Source organism: Rhinatrema bivittatum, chromosome 4 (assembly GCF_901001135.1).
Source record: "Rhinatrema bivittatum chromosome 4, aRhiBiv1.1, whole genome shotgun sequence".
Lineage (NCBI taxonomy): Eukaryota > Metazoa > Chordata > Amphibia > Gymnophiona > Rhinatrematidae > Rhinatrema > Rhinatrema bivittatum.
In genome coordinates this window covers 219,414,251-219,431,679 of record NC_042618.1, presented here as the reverse complement: position 1 = coordinate 219,431,679, position 17,429 = coordinate 219,414,251, and the positions used below count along the sequence as shown (strand labels likewise).

The window sequence follows — 17,429 nt, the reverse complement described above, 5'->3', positions numbered from 1 at the left end:
GTGGAGTTAACTAGATAATTTACCCAGCTAACGCCAAAATTCTAAATTAGCCGGATAACTTATCCATCTAAGTCTGGTTGTGCCAGAGACCAGCCCTAAAGTTAGCCGGATAAGTTTATCTGGCTAACTTGGACTTTATCTGGCTATATTCATCAGAGCATCTAATTGGCATTGCTCTGCTGAATATCCATAACAACGTATCTGGCTGGCTAACTGCTGCTGGATAAGTTGTCCACTCGCTGTGATGCTGACCTCAAAACATTATTTTGCTTCAGTTTGATTGCCAAACTGAAGTAAACATTTTTTTTAACCTCCCTCCCACCAAAAAAAAACAAAAAAAAAACCAAACAAAAAGAAATGCCCTCTCTGCCCCTTATCCTGTCCATGGAGTCTCCAGTGAAGAAAGGGGAAGGAGTGATCCTCAGTCATTTCTGACCTACCAGCTCTGGTTAAAAATGGTACCCGCAGGCCCTGAGGCCAGTGCCAAGTTGGTTTATGGCTATAAAGCAATGTAGCTGAAAAATAACATGGTGACATTCTTCGGATCAGCTGGTATTTATTTTATTTATTGATTGATTGATTTTTATATACCGACATTCGTGTACACAGTATTTTTCATCTGATACTGGTGGGGCAGAAACAACTGGGGATCAGACCCCCACGGAATGGGTAAGGGAGGCTGTGGGGGTGGCCAGAGGGGGGGTGGGGGGGTGGGAGAAGGAGGACACGCAATTTTTTTAACATCAGATATTTCGCAATGAACCGAACTGAAAACTGACTCATTTGTCACATTTTACCCCTGGGGAGCCTGTGAAGTTGTAGACCGGGCCCAGGCAGGAAGACATCACAAAGCCACTGGAGCTGTTGCTGGTATGTGTTGAGTGGAAGTGGTGTCCCTGCTCTGCTGGGCTGCCACTGGCTGAAAGACGGGGTCAGGGAAGGAGGGCTCTGGTCCTGGTGAAAAAAGGAGCAGGGCTTTCTCCACTCGCCTCTTTCCTGCTGGGTCCTGTAATGAGCTGTTCAAACAGCTGATCTCGCTTTTTTCACCTCAGGCACAACCTTTGGGTTCACAGCAATAAAAGAAAAGCAAAATCAGCTGTTCCCAGGAGCAACTGATCGCGGGACCAACAGGAACGGGGTCCCGAGAGATCATGAGGGTAGGAGGTGAGCTGCAGTCCAAAACGCTACTGCTAGTGGCAGCAGGCCTTTGAGGGGAGGAGGCGGCATCAGCAGCACAGGCGGGCTTATGGGAGAAGGGGGGGGGGGGGGGGGGGGCGGTAACTGCCCAGGCATGCCAGTGACAGGAGAAGGCTTAAGTAAGTGGTATACTCCGTGTCATCTGAAAATCATCTCTGGCTTACAGCATGAAATTTTCTAAGAATTACAAACTGCTATGAATTTTTTAATTGGAGCGGAATTGATTTTGCTATGCGGAAAAAGATCTTTAACTACAACAGGGGTTGGCCAACTCTGGTCCTTGAGAGTCACAAACAGGTCTGGTTTTCAGGATATTCCCAATATGCATGAGATAGATTTCCAAGCACCGCCTCCATTGCATGCAAATCTATCTCATGCATATTCATTGTGGATATCCTGAAAACCAGGCCTGTTTATGGCTCTGGAGGACCAGAGTTGGCCACTACAGTCTTAAAACATCAAAGTATGAGAAGTCATAAAACTCCTACCTGCAACAAGCCACCTAAAACGGATGCCAAAGCTGCCATTGCAATACACACTACACCAAAAAACAAACCTAAATAAAGGATATAAAAAAAATGTTAAGTCACAAACTCTCAGAAAGACATTTTTGGTTGGTCTATAGAATCCACAGACCAGTGTTTGAGACACACTGCACTAGTCCACTCCCTCCACTCCAGGGCGCTGTTCTTGAGCTTTTGATAATAAATATATGTCTTATTCAGTTTTCTGAACTACAGAAACATTCATATTTAAGAACAATTATTTTAAAAAATATTAAGACATTTGCCAGTACCATTGTGAATGTAAATTTTATGCCATTCTGTCTGGTCTTAAACATAGATTTTATATGTTTACTGTTGCAGTTCCAAGGCAATGTAAAACATTTAGGTACTTTCTAATGAAGTCATCTCTGGGTTTGATGCAAGGATGAAATCCATTTTTCCAACTACTAAATGTCAAATACAGTAACAGAAATAACCAAATATTATTATCACACACTTACTTAGGCCTTTGGAAAGCCAAGATATTGTGTCTTCCGAGAGAGATTGGAAACAAGGTTTGATGAGATCCTCCAAGGTCACGGCAGCTAGAGCATTGATAGTGGAGGATACAGTACTACAAAAAAAAAATTTAAATTTGCTATTGGTTCAGCTATTGTGAAGACATTAAAAAAAAGTTGTACTTTTATCTGAAGGAATCTATAAAGGTTGGTCTGATTCACTTTTAGTATTAATAGTTGCTATTGTGTCTTGTAGGTATTTTTTTTACCTTTCAAGAAACAATAAACAGGGGAACTTTCCAACAGCTTGTAGAGCAATAAAATTTGCGTGTACATTTTGCAGGCAGACTTTACCGAGTATTTTCAGAGCAAAATTGCAAGCATAAATTTGTTTTGAAAAGATTTGGTTAATTGGCCAAGCGTGCTCATGCCTTCACTTCACGTACAGTTACACTTTCTCTTCGGAGGGTGTAACTTATCGCGTGTAGCCTTGCATGCATATGTATTAAAACAAAACGTATGCAGGTGTTCACTCCACCCCAACTCCATCCCCTCCCAGGAAGGCCTCTCTTCAGAGCATCTAAAAGTAAGCATGAATCTGGTCAGTTTCAGAACTGCATTAAACTGATTTTCCTATTGACATTTGCTTGTGAAACTGTTACCCAGAGTACCATTCCACAAATTATAAATCAACAAAGGCAATGTATGACAAAACAAAGGTCAAACCAAAACGAAACAAGAGTGAAGAATCCATATCAATGAAAAGGTAATTGAAAATTAATGAGTTATTGAGTTGTTGCTGAATAATGGTGACTTGAGAATTACAAATGGTGGTCCAGATGTAGTCTGCCCTGAAGCTCTTCGAGTGGTTCAAACTGTGAGGCAGAGGTTCTCAACTCTGGTCACCGTGGGCTGCAAACATCCATTTTACTGAGAAGTGCTGGGAGCCAGGAGGGATCATGTGGAGGTTGATGCCTATCTTGCAGTTCCAGTACTGGGCCGGGAAACTTCAAATCTCATGAAGAAAGTGAGGAAGAGTTGTCTTGGGCCATTTCTACCAGTTGTGAGCAAACTGAGGAATTTCAAGAGGGTATCTAGGATTGAATAGTCAAAATCTCTAGGAAGAGGTATGGGTGCACTGGCACCTGGGAGGTCCCTATTCAGAAGCATTTAGCTGGATAACTCAGAATTTATCCGATAAAATAAAGATTTGGCCAGATAAGTTATGGGCCTTCCTGGGGCTTAGACAATGGTCAAAAATTCATCTTAATATTCCTTGATATTTCAGCAGCCTTTGTCACAGTAAATCATTTTATTCTTCTGAAAAGACTAGTTGAAATTAGATTATGTGATATCCCCATCAACTGGTTCACATCTTCCTTATACAATAGATCATACATTGTCAAAACTAATTACAAAGAATCAAAACAAATACCTCTTCCTCGTGGAGTTCCTCAAGGATTCTCTTTATTTTCAACTCTATTTAACATTTACTTGTTCCCATTATGTAAACTCCTATCAGATCTTAAATTAAATCATTATATTTATGCAGATCATGTTCAGATTCTTTTACCAATAAACACTAATCTTACTAATTCACTAAATCTTTGGAAGTCTTATTTCACTACAATACAACAATTATTAACACAAATATCCCTCAACCTCAATCATAATAAAACAGAAATCCTCTATATCTGCAACAAATCCTCACCTAAGATTGACATTCATCTTAACAATTATTCATCTAACAAAAATATTTTACTCAATGTAAGGGACCTTGGAATCATTTTAGATTCAGAATTCTGTTTTAAACATCACATTAATAACATCATTAAAGAAGGTTTCTACAAGTTTCAAATTTTAAAAAGGATTAAACCTCTCCTTCACCACCATGATTTTCGTATAGCTCTGCAAGCTCTACTAGTCTGCAAATTAGATTATTATAACGCAATACTCCTTGGTTTGCCCGCCTCCATCATTACACCACTTCAACTTTTGCAAAATGCTGCAGCAAGATTACTCAGTAGGGATGTGAATCGTTTTTTGACGATTTAAAATATCGTCCGATATATTTTAAATCGTCAAAAATCGTTAGAGCCACGATACAATACCAATTCCCCTGATTTATCATCAAAAAATCGTAAATCGGGGGAAGGGGGAGGGGAAGGGGGAGGGCGGGAAAACCGGCACACTAAAACACCCTAAAACCCACCCCAACCCTTTAAAATAAATCCCCCACCCTCCCGAACCCCCCCAAAATGCCTTAAATTACCTGGGGGTCCAGAACGACCTCCTGCAATCGAATTGTGTTGTCTTCGGCCGGCGCCATTTTGCGCCGCCATTTTGCAAAATGGCGGCGCAAAATGGCGCCGGCCATAGACAATACGATTCGACTGCAGGAGGTCGTTCCGGACCCCTGCTGGACTTTTGTCAAGTCTTGTGGGGGTCAGAAGGCCCCCCCAAGCTGGCCAAAAGTACCTGGGGGTCCAGTGGGGGTCCGGGAGCGATCTCCTGCCGCGAATAGTTTTTCCGTACGGAAAATGGCGCCAGCAGGAGATCGACTGCAGGAGGTCGTTCCAGACCCCCGCTGGACTTTTGGCAAGTCTTGTGGGGGTCAGGAGGCCCCCCCCCCCCAAGCTGGCCAAAAGTCCCTGGGGGTCCGGGAGCGATCTGCTGCCGCGAATCGATTTTTGTGCCGGCGTCCGGTTTCCGAGCCTGTAGCTGTCAGCGGGCTTGAGAACCGACGCTGTCAAAATTGAGCGTCAGCTGTCAAACCCGCTGACAGCCGCTGCTCCTATCAAAAAGGAGGTGCTAGGGATGCGATAGTGTCCCTAGCGCCTCCTTTTCCCCATTTCTACCGCGTCGCCTAATTTGCATAGTGAATCGCGCGCGCCGGGAGAGTGGACATTCGTCTGCTCTCCCGCGGACTTTACTGTATCGGCCCATTTGCTTGTCAAGTTGGCTTTGTGGTACCCCAGAGCTCTGAAGGAACTAAAAAATGAAATTTCAGACCTATTAGTAAAAATTTGTAACCTATCATTAAAATCAACCATTGTACCTGAAGACTGGAGGATAGCTAATGTAACCCCAATATTTAGAAAGGGTTCCAGGGGCGATCCGGGAAACTACAGACCGGTTAGCCTGACTTCAGTGCCAGGAAAAATAGTGGAAAGTGTTCTAAACATCAAAATCACAGAACATATAGAAAGACATGGTTTAATGGAACAGTCAGCATGGCTTTACCCAAGGCAAGTCTTGCCTCACAAATCCGCTTCACTTTTTTGAAGGAGTTAATAAACATGTGGATAAAGGTGAACCGGTAGATGTAGTGTACTTGGATTTTCAGAAGGCATTTGACAAAGTTCCTCATGAGAGGCTTCTAGGAAAAATAAAAAGTCATGGGACAGGTGGCAATGTCCTTTCGTGGATTGTAAATTGGCTAAAAGACAGGAAACAGAGTAGAATTAAATGGACAATTTTCTCAGTGGAAGGGAGTGGGCAGTTGAGTGCCTCAGGGATCTGTATTGGGACCCTTACATTTCAATATATGTATAAATGATCTGGAAAGAAATACGACAAGTGAGATAATCAAATTTGCAGATGATACAAAATTGTTCGGAGTAGTTAAATCACAAGCAGATTGTGATAAATTGCAGGAAGACCTTGTGAGACTGGAAAATTGGACATCAAAATGGCAGATGAAATTTAATGTGGATAAGTGCAAGGTGATGCATATAGGGAAAATAACCCATGCTATAGTTACACAATGTTAGGTTCCATATTAGGTGCTACAACCCAAGAAAGAGATCTCGGCGTCATAGTGGATAACATATTGAAATCGTCGGTTCAGTGTGCTGTGGCAGTCAAAAAAGCAAACAGAATGTTGGGAATTATTAGAAAGGGAATGGTGAATAAAACAGAAAATGTCATAAAGCTTCTGTATCGCTCCATGGTGAGACCGCACCTTGATTACTGTGTACAATTCTGTTCGCCGCATCTCAAAAAAGATATAATTGCGATGGAGAAGGTACAGAGAAGGGCTACCAAAATCATAAAAGGAATGGAACAGCTCCCCTATGAGGAAAGACTAAAGAGGTTAGGACTTTTCAGCTTGGAGAAGAGACAGCTGAGGGGGGATATGATAAAGGTGTTTAAAATCATGAGAGGTCTAGAACAGGTAGATGTGAATCGGTTATTTACTCTTTCGGATAATAGAAAGACTAGGGGGCACTCCATGAAGTTAGCATGTGGCACATTTAAAACTAATTGGAGAAAGTTCTTTTTTACTCAACGCACAATTAAACTCTGGAATTTGTTGCCAGAGGATGTGGTTAATGCAGTTAGTTTAGCTGTGTTTAAAAAAGGATTTGATAAGTTCTTGGAGGAGAAGTCCATTACCTGCTATTGTTTAAGTTGACTTAGAAAATGGCCACTATTATTACTAGCAATGGTAAGATGGAATAGACATCGTTTTTGGGTACTTGCCAGGTTCTTATGGCCTGGATTGGCCACTGTTGGAAACAGGATGCTGGGCTTGATGGACCTTTTGTCTGACTCAGTATGGCATGTTATGTTCTTCTTATGTTCTTAACTCAGTCTGTGAACTAGACTGAATGTGTCTGACAGACACACATTCAGTAATAGAGTGGTACTCTATCAATAAATTATATTGTTATACAAAACCCCCAAGAGGCACTTCAAATTCCACCACTCCATTGTGAGGAAAGAAAAGAGGAGGAAATGACAGGGGGAGAGGATTTGCTGCACAGCCATCCCAGCTTGTTAAAAGTACAAACAGTACTAATAATAGCAGTGAGAAAAAGACATTCCTGCCCCTAAACCTAAAAGAGACTTTTGTAGCCACAGAAAGCCAGGAGTGCAAGCCAGCCAAAACCAGAAGAAATTGAAATTGGGAGAGAATGCATCTGTTTCTCTCCCTCTTGTTTTGTAGTAGGGGCATAAGGTGGGAGTGTCATTGGAGGCTGGTGTTATATCTGGGCAGGGGCAAAGGCAGGGGCAGCAGAAGTGCAATTCCCAAAGCCAGCAGTTCATTTCTTCATGATTACTGCTTCTGAGGTAATAGAGGCTGTATTTTCAACAACTAATTCTGAGGAAAAATCTTGTCTGGGATTCATTGAATCAGAAGCTATTGAAGAACTGGTAGCTGAAGAAAATTTGGGAAGTCTTGTCAGTAGCATCCTCCAGTGAGCTGATGGGGGAGACAGATGATACTTATGGTGATAAAAGCAACCCACATCTAGAGTAGGCAGCGCAGGTAGAGAGCATAAGCAATGCCCCTGGCCTTTTTCCTCATGATCCACCTTCAATCTCAACTCCAGTGCCAGCATCAACCCCTGTAGATGCAGATAAGAGATTGCAGAAGACATCCCTGGTCTGGAATCACTTTAAAGTGAGGGAGGACCCATGTTTTGCTCAGCGCATTCACTGCAATAAGAATATCAGTTAAGGTAAAGTTCTGGGACGTCACCTGCAGAAGTAGCACCCACCAGCATTGGCATCAGAGGAGGATACCAGTACTAGTCTGTGGACCTCCATTCAAAGCAAAAGCTGATCCCATGGACTTTTCTCCTAGTCAGGTAGCAGGCCAGCAGTCCCTAGCCATGCATCTGCAGCAGCAATCCACCACAGCGGAAATGGGTTGGCATTTTGTATTACTGTCCTAGAGCAAGAGGCAAGCAGTATCAAAAGTAGTAACAAGGCTCATCGGGGAAATGAATGCCCTGGATGGCCAGCCCATGCAGATAGTGAAGAATCTGGGCTTTAAGCATCTGCTGCACCTGTTAGCCCTCAATTACAAAGTGCGGTCCAGGAATATATTTAGTAGGCAGGTTATCCCCACCCTATACCACCAGTGCCATAGTCACATGCAGGCACAGTTAGCTAAAGACAGAGGGGGTAGTGTACATTTCACCAGTGACATCTGGATCAGTGCAAAGGCTATGCATGTTTACCTCTCCTTGATGGCACACTGGTGGGAACCAGCTGAAATGTAGTTGAAGTAGGGGCAGGCCACAGCTCTAGCAAGGACCAAACGTCAGGGTATAGATGGGCTGTGATGCATACCCAGGTGATGGATAGTCCTCATACTTCATGCAATATTCTGTCAGCCATAAGAAAGATACTGGAGGGTTGGAAGCTAGACTGGAGAGACAAGATTCTTCAGACAGGAATTTTTGTGATAGACAATGGGAAAAATCTGGTAAGGGCAATGGAAGATGGCGGCTTTTGGGGGATCCATTACTTTGCACACTTACTGCATCTGGCAGTGAGGGATATCCTGGAGCTGGGACCCAAGGGCCATGGGTTTCCAGTCCTGAAGGACTTTATAGAGAGGTGCAGGAAAATAGCAGGGCATTTTTATTAAAGCATGAAGGATGGGCAGCTTCTCTATGAACAACAGGAAAAATTTGGGATGCCTCATAAGCATCTGATTCAAGATGTTGGCACCTGCTGAAATTCTATTTGTCTGATGCTGCAGAGGTTAGTGGATCAGCAGTCACCCCTTCATGATCTGCCTCTGGAAACAGATATAGGTATTAGGGATGTGAATCGTTTTTTGACGATTTAAAACAATCGTCAGATATATTTTAAATCGTCAAAAATCGTTAGAGCTGCGATACAATAGCAATTCCCCCGATTTATCGTCAAAAAATCGTAAATCAGGGGAGGGGAGAGGGCGGGAAAACCGGCACACCAAAACAACCCTAAAACCCAGCCCGACCCTTTAAAACAAATCCCCCACCCTCCCGAACCCCCCCCCCCAATATGTTTTAAATTACCTGGGGTCCAGTGGGGGGGTCCCGGCGCGATCTCCCGCTCTCTGGCCACGGCTGCGTTAATAGAAATGGTGCCGGTGGCCCTTTGCCCTTATCATGTGACAGGGCAAAGGTAGTGCCGGCGCCATTTTGGTTCCTGACTCCCGACGTCACGCGTGCAGGAGATCGCTCCCGGACCCCCGCTGGACCCCCAGGGACTTTTGGCCAGCTTGGGGGGGCCTCCTGACCCCCACAAGACTTGCCAAAAGTCCAGCGGGGGTGCGGGAGCAACCTCCTGCACGCGGGCCGTATTGCCAATATTCCAAATGGCGCCGGCGCTACCTTTGCCCTCACTATGTCATACGGGCGACGTCGGCCCGTATGACATAGTGAGGGCAAAGGTAGCGCCGGGGTGGGTTTTAGGGTTGTTTTGGTGTGCCGGTTTTCCCGCCCTCCCCCTCCCCCGATAAAATGATTTTTTAAACCAAAAAAACCATGACGATCAGATTTCCCCCCCCCCCCAGCCAAAATCGATCGTTAAGACGATCGATCACACGATTCACATCCCTAATAGGTATGCATTTCCCCCTGGGACATCATGATTGGGTAGTTACGAGGCAGCTGACACAAGTCCTAAAGCCCTTCAAGGATGCTACAGAGGATCTGAGTTCCAGAAGCGCCACCTTGGGTGGGGCCATCCCCATAGTAAATATTCTGGAAGAAAAGTTAGAGGGCTTCTATGAGCAAGAGGGAATAGAAGCAGAGGTGTGGTAATTTGTGGGCTCCTTGCAGCAGCAGATGCAAGTGAGACTGAAACCTCTTTGTGGTCCATAGGTGAAAGGGAATGTCGCCCTTCTGTCCCGGTGGCTCACATACTGGTCGCTAGGGTGCACGAAGAGCAGCGCCAAAGGCAGAGACACAGTGGGGCAGTTGCACAGGAAAGAGTGGCCTCCACCCTTGAGAGCAGTAGAAACACGAGCAGCACCCTGTCACCCACCACTTCCTCCCCCCTTCTCAATACACCAAAGCCACGCTGCCCTTACAGAATTGCCTCTCCTGACACAGGCCACAGCTAATGCAGCTGGCAGTCAGACCCCAGCAGAAATGTCTGTGACGCACTAGCACACATAGCCCATCAAGCACATGGATACAGATGCAAGTCCCAAAATGCCTCAAAATTAAAATAAATAATATTAAACTGGAAAAATCAATCACAGGGCCTGGTGTCAACAGCACATAGTTAAAGAAGCAGCAGCAGGCATTAACTCTGGATTCTACATGTTGGTTTGAACTGGGAAGTAGACGCTAGCTGCCATTTATTTTATTTTTTTTATAGTCTGCCTTTCAGCCACTTCAAAACAGATTGCATGTAGGTACTGTAGATATTCCATCTTAAATATTTTGTTAGTTTATAATTTTACTTTTAATGCATTACCTTAATGTTCCACTGTAGGCACAAGCCACAAAAAGCCCTGGAAGTCCTGGATAATCTTGTAAAATGTCCATGACCAAATATGGCATCAGCTGGAAAAAAGTGAAATAGGTGTTTAAAACAGGAATGGGGGGAGAGAGGGAATAGCACATAGAATCCCTCATTACTGATCATCGAAGTTTTATTTTTCATATTTGTCAGGAGCTACTTCTGAGATCATAAACTTGTCTACTCTTTTCCCTCTAAGGGGCTAATTCACTAAATTCTATTCTCTTCTAATATTTGTATCCTGCCTCCCTTCCAAGATAGAGCCCTAAGCGGCAAACATCATGAATATGTTTCCATAGCAAAGGCATAAAAATAAAAACAGTTTACATCAGGCAAGATAATCCTAATCTGATCCCATCCACTACTCTCACTAAGGGATAAGCTATTATTGTATTTATTATTGCAACCTGATAACAATTAAATCAAATTCCAAATGCAATTCATAAAAAATTGCCTTCCAAACTTAGCTCACGTGGTGAACCATTGCATACCACATATCAGGCTGAGGACTTCCCTGCAATGCACGAGTTAGCTCTAGTTCAAAGCACATGCAGGAATTTATACAAAGGTATTTAAGCAGAATAAAAATAACAATATGACTTGGCATAGACAAACTTTGCAATACTTTAACAAGACTTCCACAGTACTCTTCTATTTAGAGGAACAGGCATTAGACACATGGGTATGAACACTCACGGGGGCTCTCCAGGTCTAATAACTCAACTCATCTCAGCTTCTAGCCTTTGCCAGAACACTGCAGCTTTCTCAGCAATTCCCTTTTCAACTCCTGAGGACTAATTTGGATCCTCAGGGGAGGGTCATGTACTAGGCTACCAGCTGTCTGAGCCTTACTCTGTTTAAATCACTCTGTGATTCTGTATGCAAGGCACCAGCCTCTGGGCAGGAAGACCCTGGTTCAGGGCCAACCAAAGCACTATATGCCTTGACACCACAGCATTCAGAAAGGTTGCAGTATGCAAATGAGCACTGTGGTAAGAATTAGAGATGTGAATCGTGTGCCCTATTGTCTTGAAATCGTCTAGCAGGAGAAGAAAATCGTGTTTGGCACGATTTTTTAGTTAAAAAATTGTTTTTTCCAATTAGTGCGCACTAATCGGAGTTAGTGCGCACTAACCGGGAGTTAGTGTGCACTAACTCCCGTTAGTGCGCACTAACAGAAAATGATACAATTTGACACTTTTCAGGTCAGTTAAGGTCAGTTTAGGAATGAATATGTATTCCTATTGGCTGCCCTCTTATTTATTCATGTTACCAAGGTTCCCACTGACAATATATGGGGGATGGGAAATGGAAACAGTTGGTAGCTTGACAAAAAAAGTAATGTGATCAGTCAATGTGACTAGAACTTGTGCCCTAACCCTGATACCAGGGGTGTTGTGATCTTCCTGCACACAGTGCCCTAACCCTGATACCAGGGGTGTTGTGATCTTCCTGCACACAGTGCCCTATCCCTATTAATACCAGGAGTGTTGTGATCTTCCTGCATGCAGTGCCCTATCCCTAATGCCAGGAGTGTTGTGATCTTCCTGCACACAGCTCCCCCCTGTCTGTGAAGCCAGCCTCTCACTAGTAATGCAGGGAGGGAGCTGTCTCAGCCTTCACCATCCTCCCCCCCCCCCTCACCCACACACCATTCACTGGCTGGGACATGGGGGAGGGGAGGCGTGAGGGTCAGGCAGCTCCCCCCTGTCTGTGACGCCAGCCTCTCACTAGTAATGCAGGGAAGGAGCTGTTTCAGCCTCACCATCCTCCCCCCTCCCCCCCTCACCCACACACCATTCACTGGCTGAGACATGGGGGAGGGGAGGAGTGAGGGCCAGGAAGCTCCCCCCTGTCTGTGAAGCCAGCCTCTCACTAGTAATGCAGGGAGGAAGCTGTCTCAGACTTCACCATCCTCCCCCCCCCCCCTCCTCACCCTCACCCACACACCATTCACTGGCTGGGACATGGGGGAAGTCAGGAGTGAGGGTCAGGCAGCTCCCCCCTGTCTATGAAGCCAGCCTCTCACTAGTAATGCAGGCGGGATGGGGCACTGCATGCAGGAAGATCACAGCACCCCTGGTATCAGGAATAGGGCACAAGTTCTAGTCATATTGACTGATCACATTACTTTTTTTGTCAACTACCAACAGTTTCCATTTCCCATCCTCCCAACCATCACCTCAGTTGGAACCTTGGTAACATCAATAGATAAGAGGGCAGCCAGCCAATAGGAATACATATTCATTCCTAACTGACCTGGAAAGTGTCAATGATTTGTATCATTTTCTGTTAGTGTTCCTGAGTTTCCATTTCCATTTCCCATCCCCCCAACCATCACCTCAGTGGGAACCTTGGTAACATCAATAGATAAGAGTTTCAATCGTTCCTGGAGAATAGATTCTATAAAGTCAAGATCAACAATGAAGAATCGCCTCCTATTAGATCAATCCGAGGAGTACCACAAGGATCATCTCTCTCCCCTACGCTATTTAATATTTACTTGCTTCCACTCTGCCACCTACTCTCCAGCCTCAAGCTAAAACACTATATCTTCGCGGACGACATTCAGATACTCCTCCCCATCACAGAATCACTGCAAAAAACTTGGGCACATTGGAATAATTGCTTACAATCCATCAACACATTGCTATCCAGCCTGAACCTCATACTCAATACAAAGAAAACAGAAATCCTCATCATCTCACCTGACGAAAACCATACTCTCATCAACTCCCAAAGCGCAACACAATTTGCAAAATTATCTATTAACCACTCCCCTTCCGTCAGAGATTTAGGGGTGCGTCTTGACAACCAATTCAACCTTAAATCATTCGTTATCAACACAACTAAAGAATGTTATTTCAAACTTCAAAAAAATCTGAAACCACGCCTCCACTTCAGTGACTTCCGTCTAGTAGTCCAGTCTATAATTCTGTCTAAGTTAGACTACTGCAACTCTCTACTGCTAGGTCTTCCGGTCTTATCTACAAAACCCCTACAGATGGTGCAGAACGCTGCGGCGAGGTTACTCACCAACACAAACAAAAGAGCCCACATCACACCAATTCTTCGCAGCTTTCACTGGCTTCCTATAAAAGCCAGAATCACCTTCAAGTCATTATCAATGATCCACAAGGATATTATGGGCATCGCCCACCTAAATCTAAACTCACAACTACGCCCTCACACATCACAAAGACCCATCAGATACAACTACAAAGGCTCCTTATATGCTCCTCCGATCAAAACTTCACTAACAAAACGAGCACTCTCCACAGCCGGGCCCACCCTCTGGAACTCATTACCGCCAGATCTACGCCAAGAGACATGTCATCTAACTTTCAAGAAAAACCTAAAAACGTGGCTCTTCCGGCAAGCTTATCCAGAATCGCAGGAACACTCCGACACCTGTCAAAGAACAAAATAGCCCTCTATTATTTCCTCAACCGCCCATATCCCCTCAAGGCCCGACCACGCCTTATCTGGACAGCCCACTTGCTTTGAAAGACTCCATTACTGATGCATCAGTTCTTTAGCTCATGCATTACTCTTTGTATATACCCTTCAACATGGTTCTGTTACCTGTATACCCCTATATAGCCTACCCTCCTTCTTAGCTAATCCCTACATTTATCCACGTTATTTTGACGAGTTATTGTTGTCTATTTAATATTTAATATTTATGTTCTTATGTTCAGAAACCCTGTTTTATGTAACGCCTGTTTAATGTAACGCCTTAACCGCGACAGTTTTGTTCTATGGAAACCGACTTGATTTGATATTTGTATCGAGAATGTCGGTATATAAAAATCCTAAATAAATAAATAAATAAATAAATAAATAAATAAGAGGGCAGCCAGCCAATAGGAATACATATTCATTCCTAACTGACCTTTACTGACCTGGAAAGTGTCAATTTGTATCATTTTCTGTTAGTGCGCACTAACTGGAGTTAGTGCGCACTAACTGGGAGTTAGTGCGCACTAACACGATTTAACGATTTTTAACGATAAATCGTTAGAATTTCTATTGTATTGTGTTCTATAACGATTTAAGACGATATTAAAATTATCGGACGATAATTTTAATCGTTGAAAAATGATTCACATCCCTAGTAAGAATTCCATGGCCCCTGTTATCCATGGAAATTTCTTATCTCCTGCATTAACCTACCCAAGGCTAAAGAGTTGGTTAGCCTAGGTTCCAAGAGTAAAGTGCAGATAGTAAGCTGGCAGGAGGTAAGGGACTCTGCTCCTGCCAGGAGAGAGAGAGAGATTGGAATGGAGGAATATTTATTTATTTATTTATTTAGAAGATTTATATACCGATGAACGTTGGGAACATCTCATCGGTTTACATTAAACAACTTATAGCTAACCGAGCTTTACATAGAAATTGGAATCAAATATAAAAATAAATGAAACAGAAACAGAACAGATAATTTAAAACAAGAAAACATCAACACTTAACTTATAATGGGGATCAGAATAGGTGGAACAGTAAAATAAATTAAAGGGAAGGATGGGAACAGTAAAATAAATTAAAAGGGAAGGATGGGAGGAGCTATTTACTGGAAAAGTAGGGGGTATAAAAGTACAAATGAAGGTAATAATATTAGGAATTCACAACAAGAAAAAGGTGCCAGGGTAGGATGTTAATCAAAAGCTTGCTTGAAGAGGCAAGTTTTTAGGTTGTGCTTAAATTTTTTTGGGCAGGATTCCTGCCGCAGGGTGGGAGGGAGTTTGTTCCAGAGGACGGGCCCAGCTAAATGGGCTACCAGAGCCTAGGGAGGGATGTGCTGGTAAGAATCAGGACCTGGTGGAAAGGTACTGGGAAGAATCAGGGCTGTGTGCGGCTTGCCCCTGATCACCAGCCTCCTTCATGGAGGAAAGTTTGGGGCAGTAAATAGGTTGTGCTAAATTTTGTTTCATATAGGGAAGGTTAATGAATAAAATAAGTGATCAAGCAGGGCTGGTGCACTGTGTAAAAACTGAAATAGGATACCCCTACCCTTCAGCAGTAGCCACTCTGGCACAGCACTCCCTCCTTCAGTAGTTAGGTTATCTCTAGTAACTGCGTCCCCCTTTTGTCCTCTCTCTCTCTTTCCCTGTCCAGCATCTCATTCTCTCTTCTTTCCCCCTTCCCCCCACCATGACTCATTTTCTTTTAATACCTGCCCACATGATGTGGAAGGGCATTGGAGAAGAGGTGCTGAAATAGCGACACCCCCCGTTCCCCCACCCGTGCATGGCTCCCTGTAGGGATGTGAATCGTTTTTCAACGATTAAAATTATCGTCCGATAATGTTTATATTGTCTTAAATCGTTATAGAACACGATACAATAGAAATTCTAACGATTTATCGTTAAAAATCGTTAAATCGTGTTAGTCCGCACTAACTCGAGTTAGTGCGCACTAACTCCCCATTAGTGCGCACTAACTCGATTTAGTGCGCACTAACTGAAAATGATACAAATAAACACTTTCCAGGTCACTGAAGGTCAGTTAGGAATGAATATGTGTTCCTATTGGCTGGCTGCCCTCTTATCTATTGATGTTACCAAGGTTACCACTGAGGTGATGGTTGGGGGGATGGGAAATGGAACTGGAAACTAACGAACACCAACAGAAAATGAAACAAAGTGTTCACACTTCCCAGGTCAGTAAAGGTCACTTAGGAATGAATATGTATGTATGTATTCCTATTGGCTGGCTGTGCTCTTATCTATTGATGTTACCAATATGGTTGGGGGGATGTGAAATGGAAACAGTTGGAAGCTTGACAAAAAAAGTAATGTAATGATCAGCACTCACGTGACTAGAACTTGTTTGTTTATTATTTTTGTTAGCAGGCACCTGAAATGCTAGTGCATGTTGAATTTGCCAATCACTGTGCATTTTAGAAAGGTGGTCCTGGCTGGAACTGTACACAGTTCAAATATATGTAATTGATTGTTGGTAAGTGTATTTTTTAAGTAGCCACACTGGCACCAGTATGTTTACTTTTCCTCCTACTTAACTCACTAGCTCAGCTTTGTAAGAAGGGCTTCTCTGCTTGTGTGTTGTTTTTGTTTGGTGTGAGGAGAGCAGAAACATCAGATCTTTATTCAATCTACTACAGTCATCTCTTACAGTGCCCTATCCCTATTAATACCAGGAGTGTTGTGATCTTCCTGCACACAGTGCCCTAACCCTGATACCAGTCTGAGACAGCTCCCTCCCTGCATTACTAGTGAGAGGCTGGCTTCACAGACAGGGGGGAGCTGCCTGACCCTCACTCCTGACTTCCCCCATGTCCCAGCTAGTGAATGGTGTGTGGGTGAGGGGGGGGGGGAGGATGGTGAAGTCTGAGACAGCTCCCTCCCTGCATTACTAGTGAGAGGCTGGCTTCACAGACAGGGGGGGAGCTGCCTGACCCTCACTCCTGACTTCCCCCATGTCCCAGCTAGTGAATGGTGTGTGGGTGAGGGGGGGGGGTGGATGGTGAAGTCTGAGACAGCTCCCTCCCTGCATTACTAGTGAGAGGCTGGCTTCACAGACAGGGGGGAGCTGCCTGACCCTCACTCCTGACTTCCCCCATGTCCCAGCTAGTGAATGGTGTGTGGGTGAGGGGGGGGGGAGGATGGTGAAGTCTGAGACAGCTCCCTCCCTGCATTACTAGTGAGAGGCTGGCTTCACAGACAGGGGGGAGCTGCCTGACCCTCACTCCTGACTTCCCCCATGTCCCAGCTAGTGAATGGTGTGTGGGTGAGGGGGGGGGGGGAGGATGGTGAAGTCTGAGACAGCTCCCTCCCTGCATTACTAGTGAGAGGCTGGCTTCACAGACAGGGGGGAGCTGCCTGACCCTCACTCCTGACTTCCCCCATGTCCCAGCTAGTGAATGGTGTGTGGGTGAGGGGGGGGGGGGGAGGATGGTGAAGTCTGAGACAGCTCCCTCCCTGCATTACTAGTGAAAGGCTGGCTTCACAGA

At 44.4% G+C, this 17,429-nt stretch overlaps 1 protein-coding gene across 1 annotated transcript in view; it reads right to left on the bottom strand.

Moving 5' to 3' along the window:
* The window catches only part of LOC115089383 (sodium-coupled monocarboxylate transporter 1-like), a 127,266-nt gene that overhangs the window by 22,513 nt on the left and 87,324 nt on the right, over positions 1 to 17,429 (bottom strand). The window contains 3 exon segments of the mRNA XM_029597475.1: positions 1,686 to 1,753; positions 2,204 to 2,316; positions 10,412 to 10,500. Of these exon segments, the coding sequence (XP_029453335.1) occupies positions 1,686 to 1,753; positions 2,204 to 2,316; positions 10,412 to 10,500 (270 nt within the window).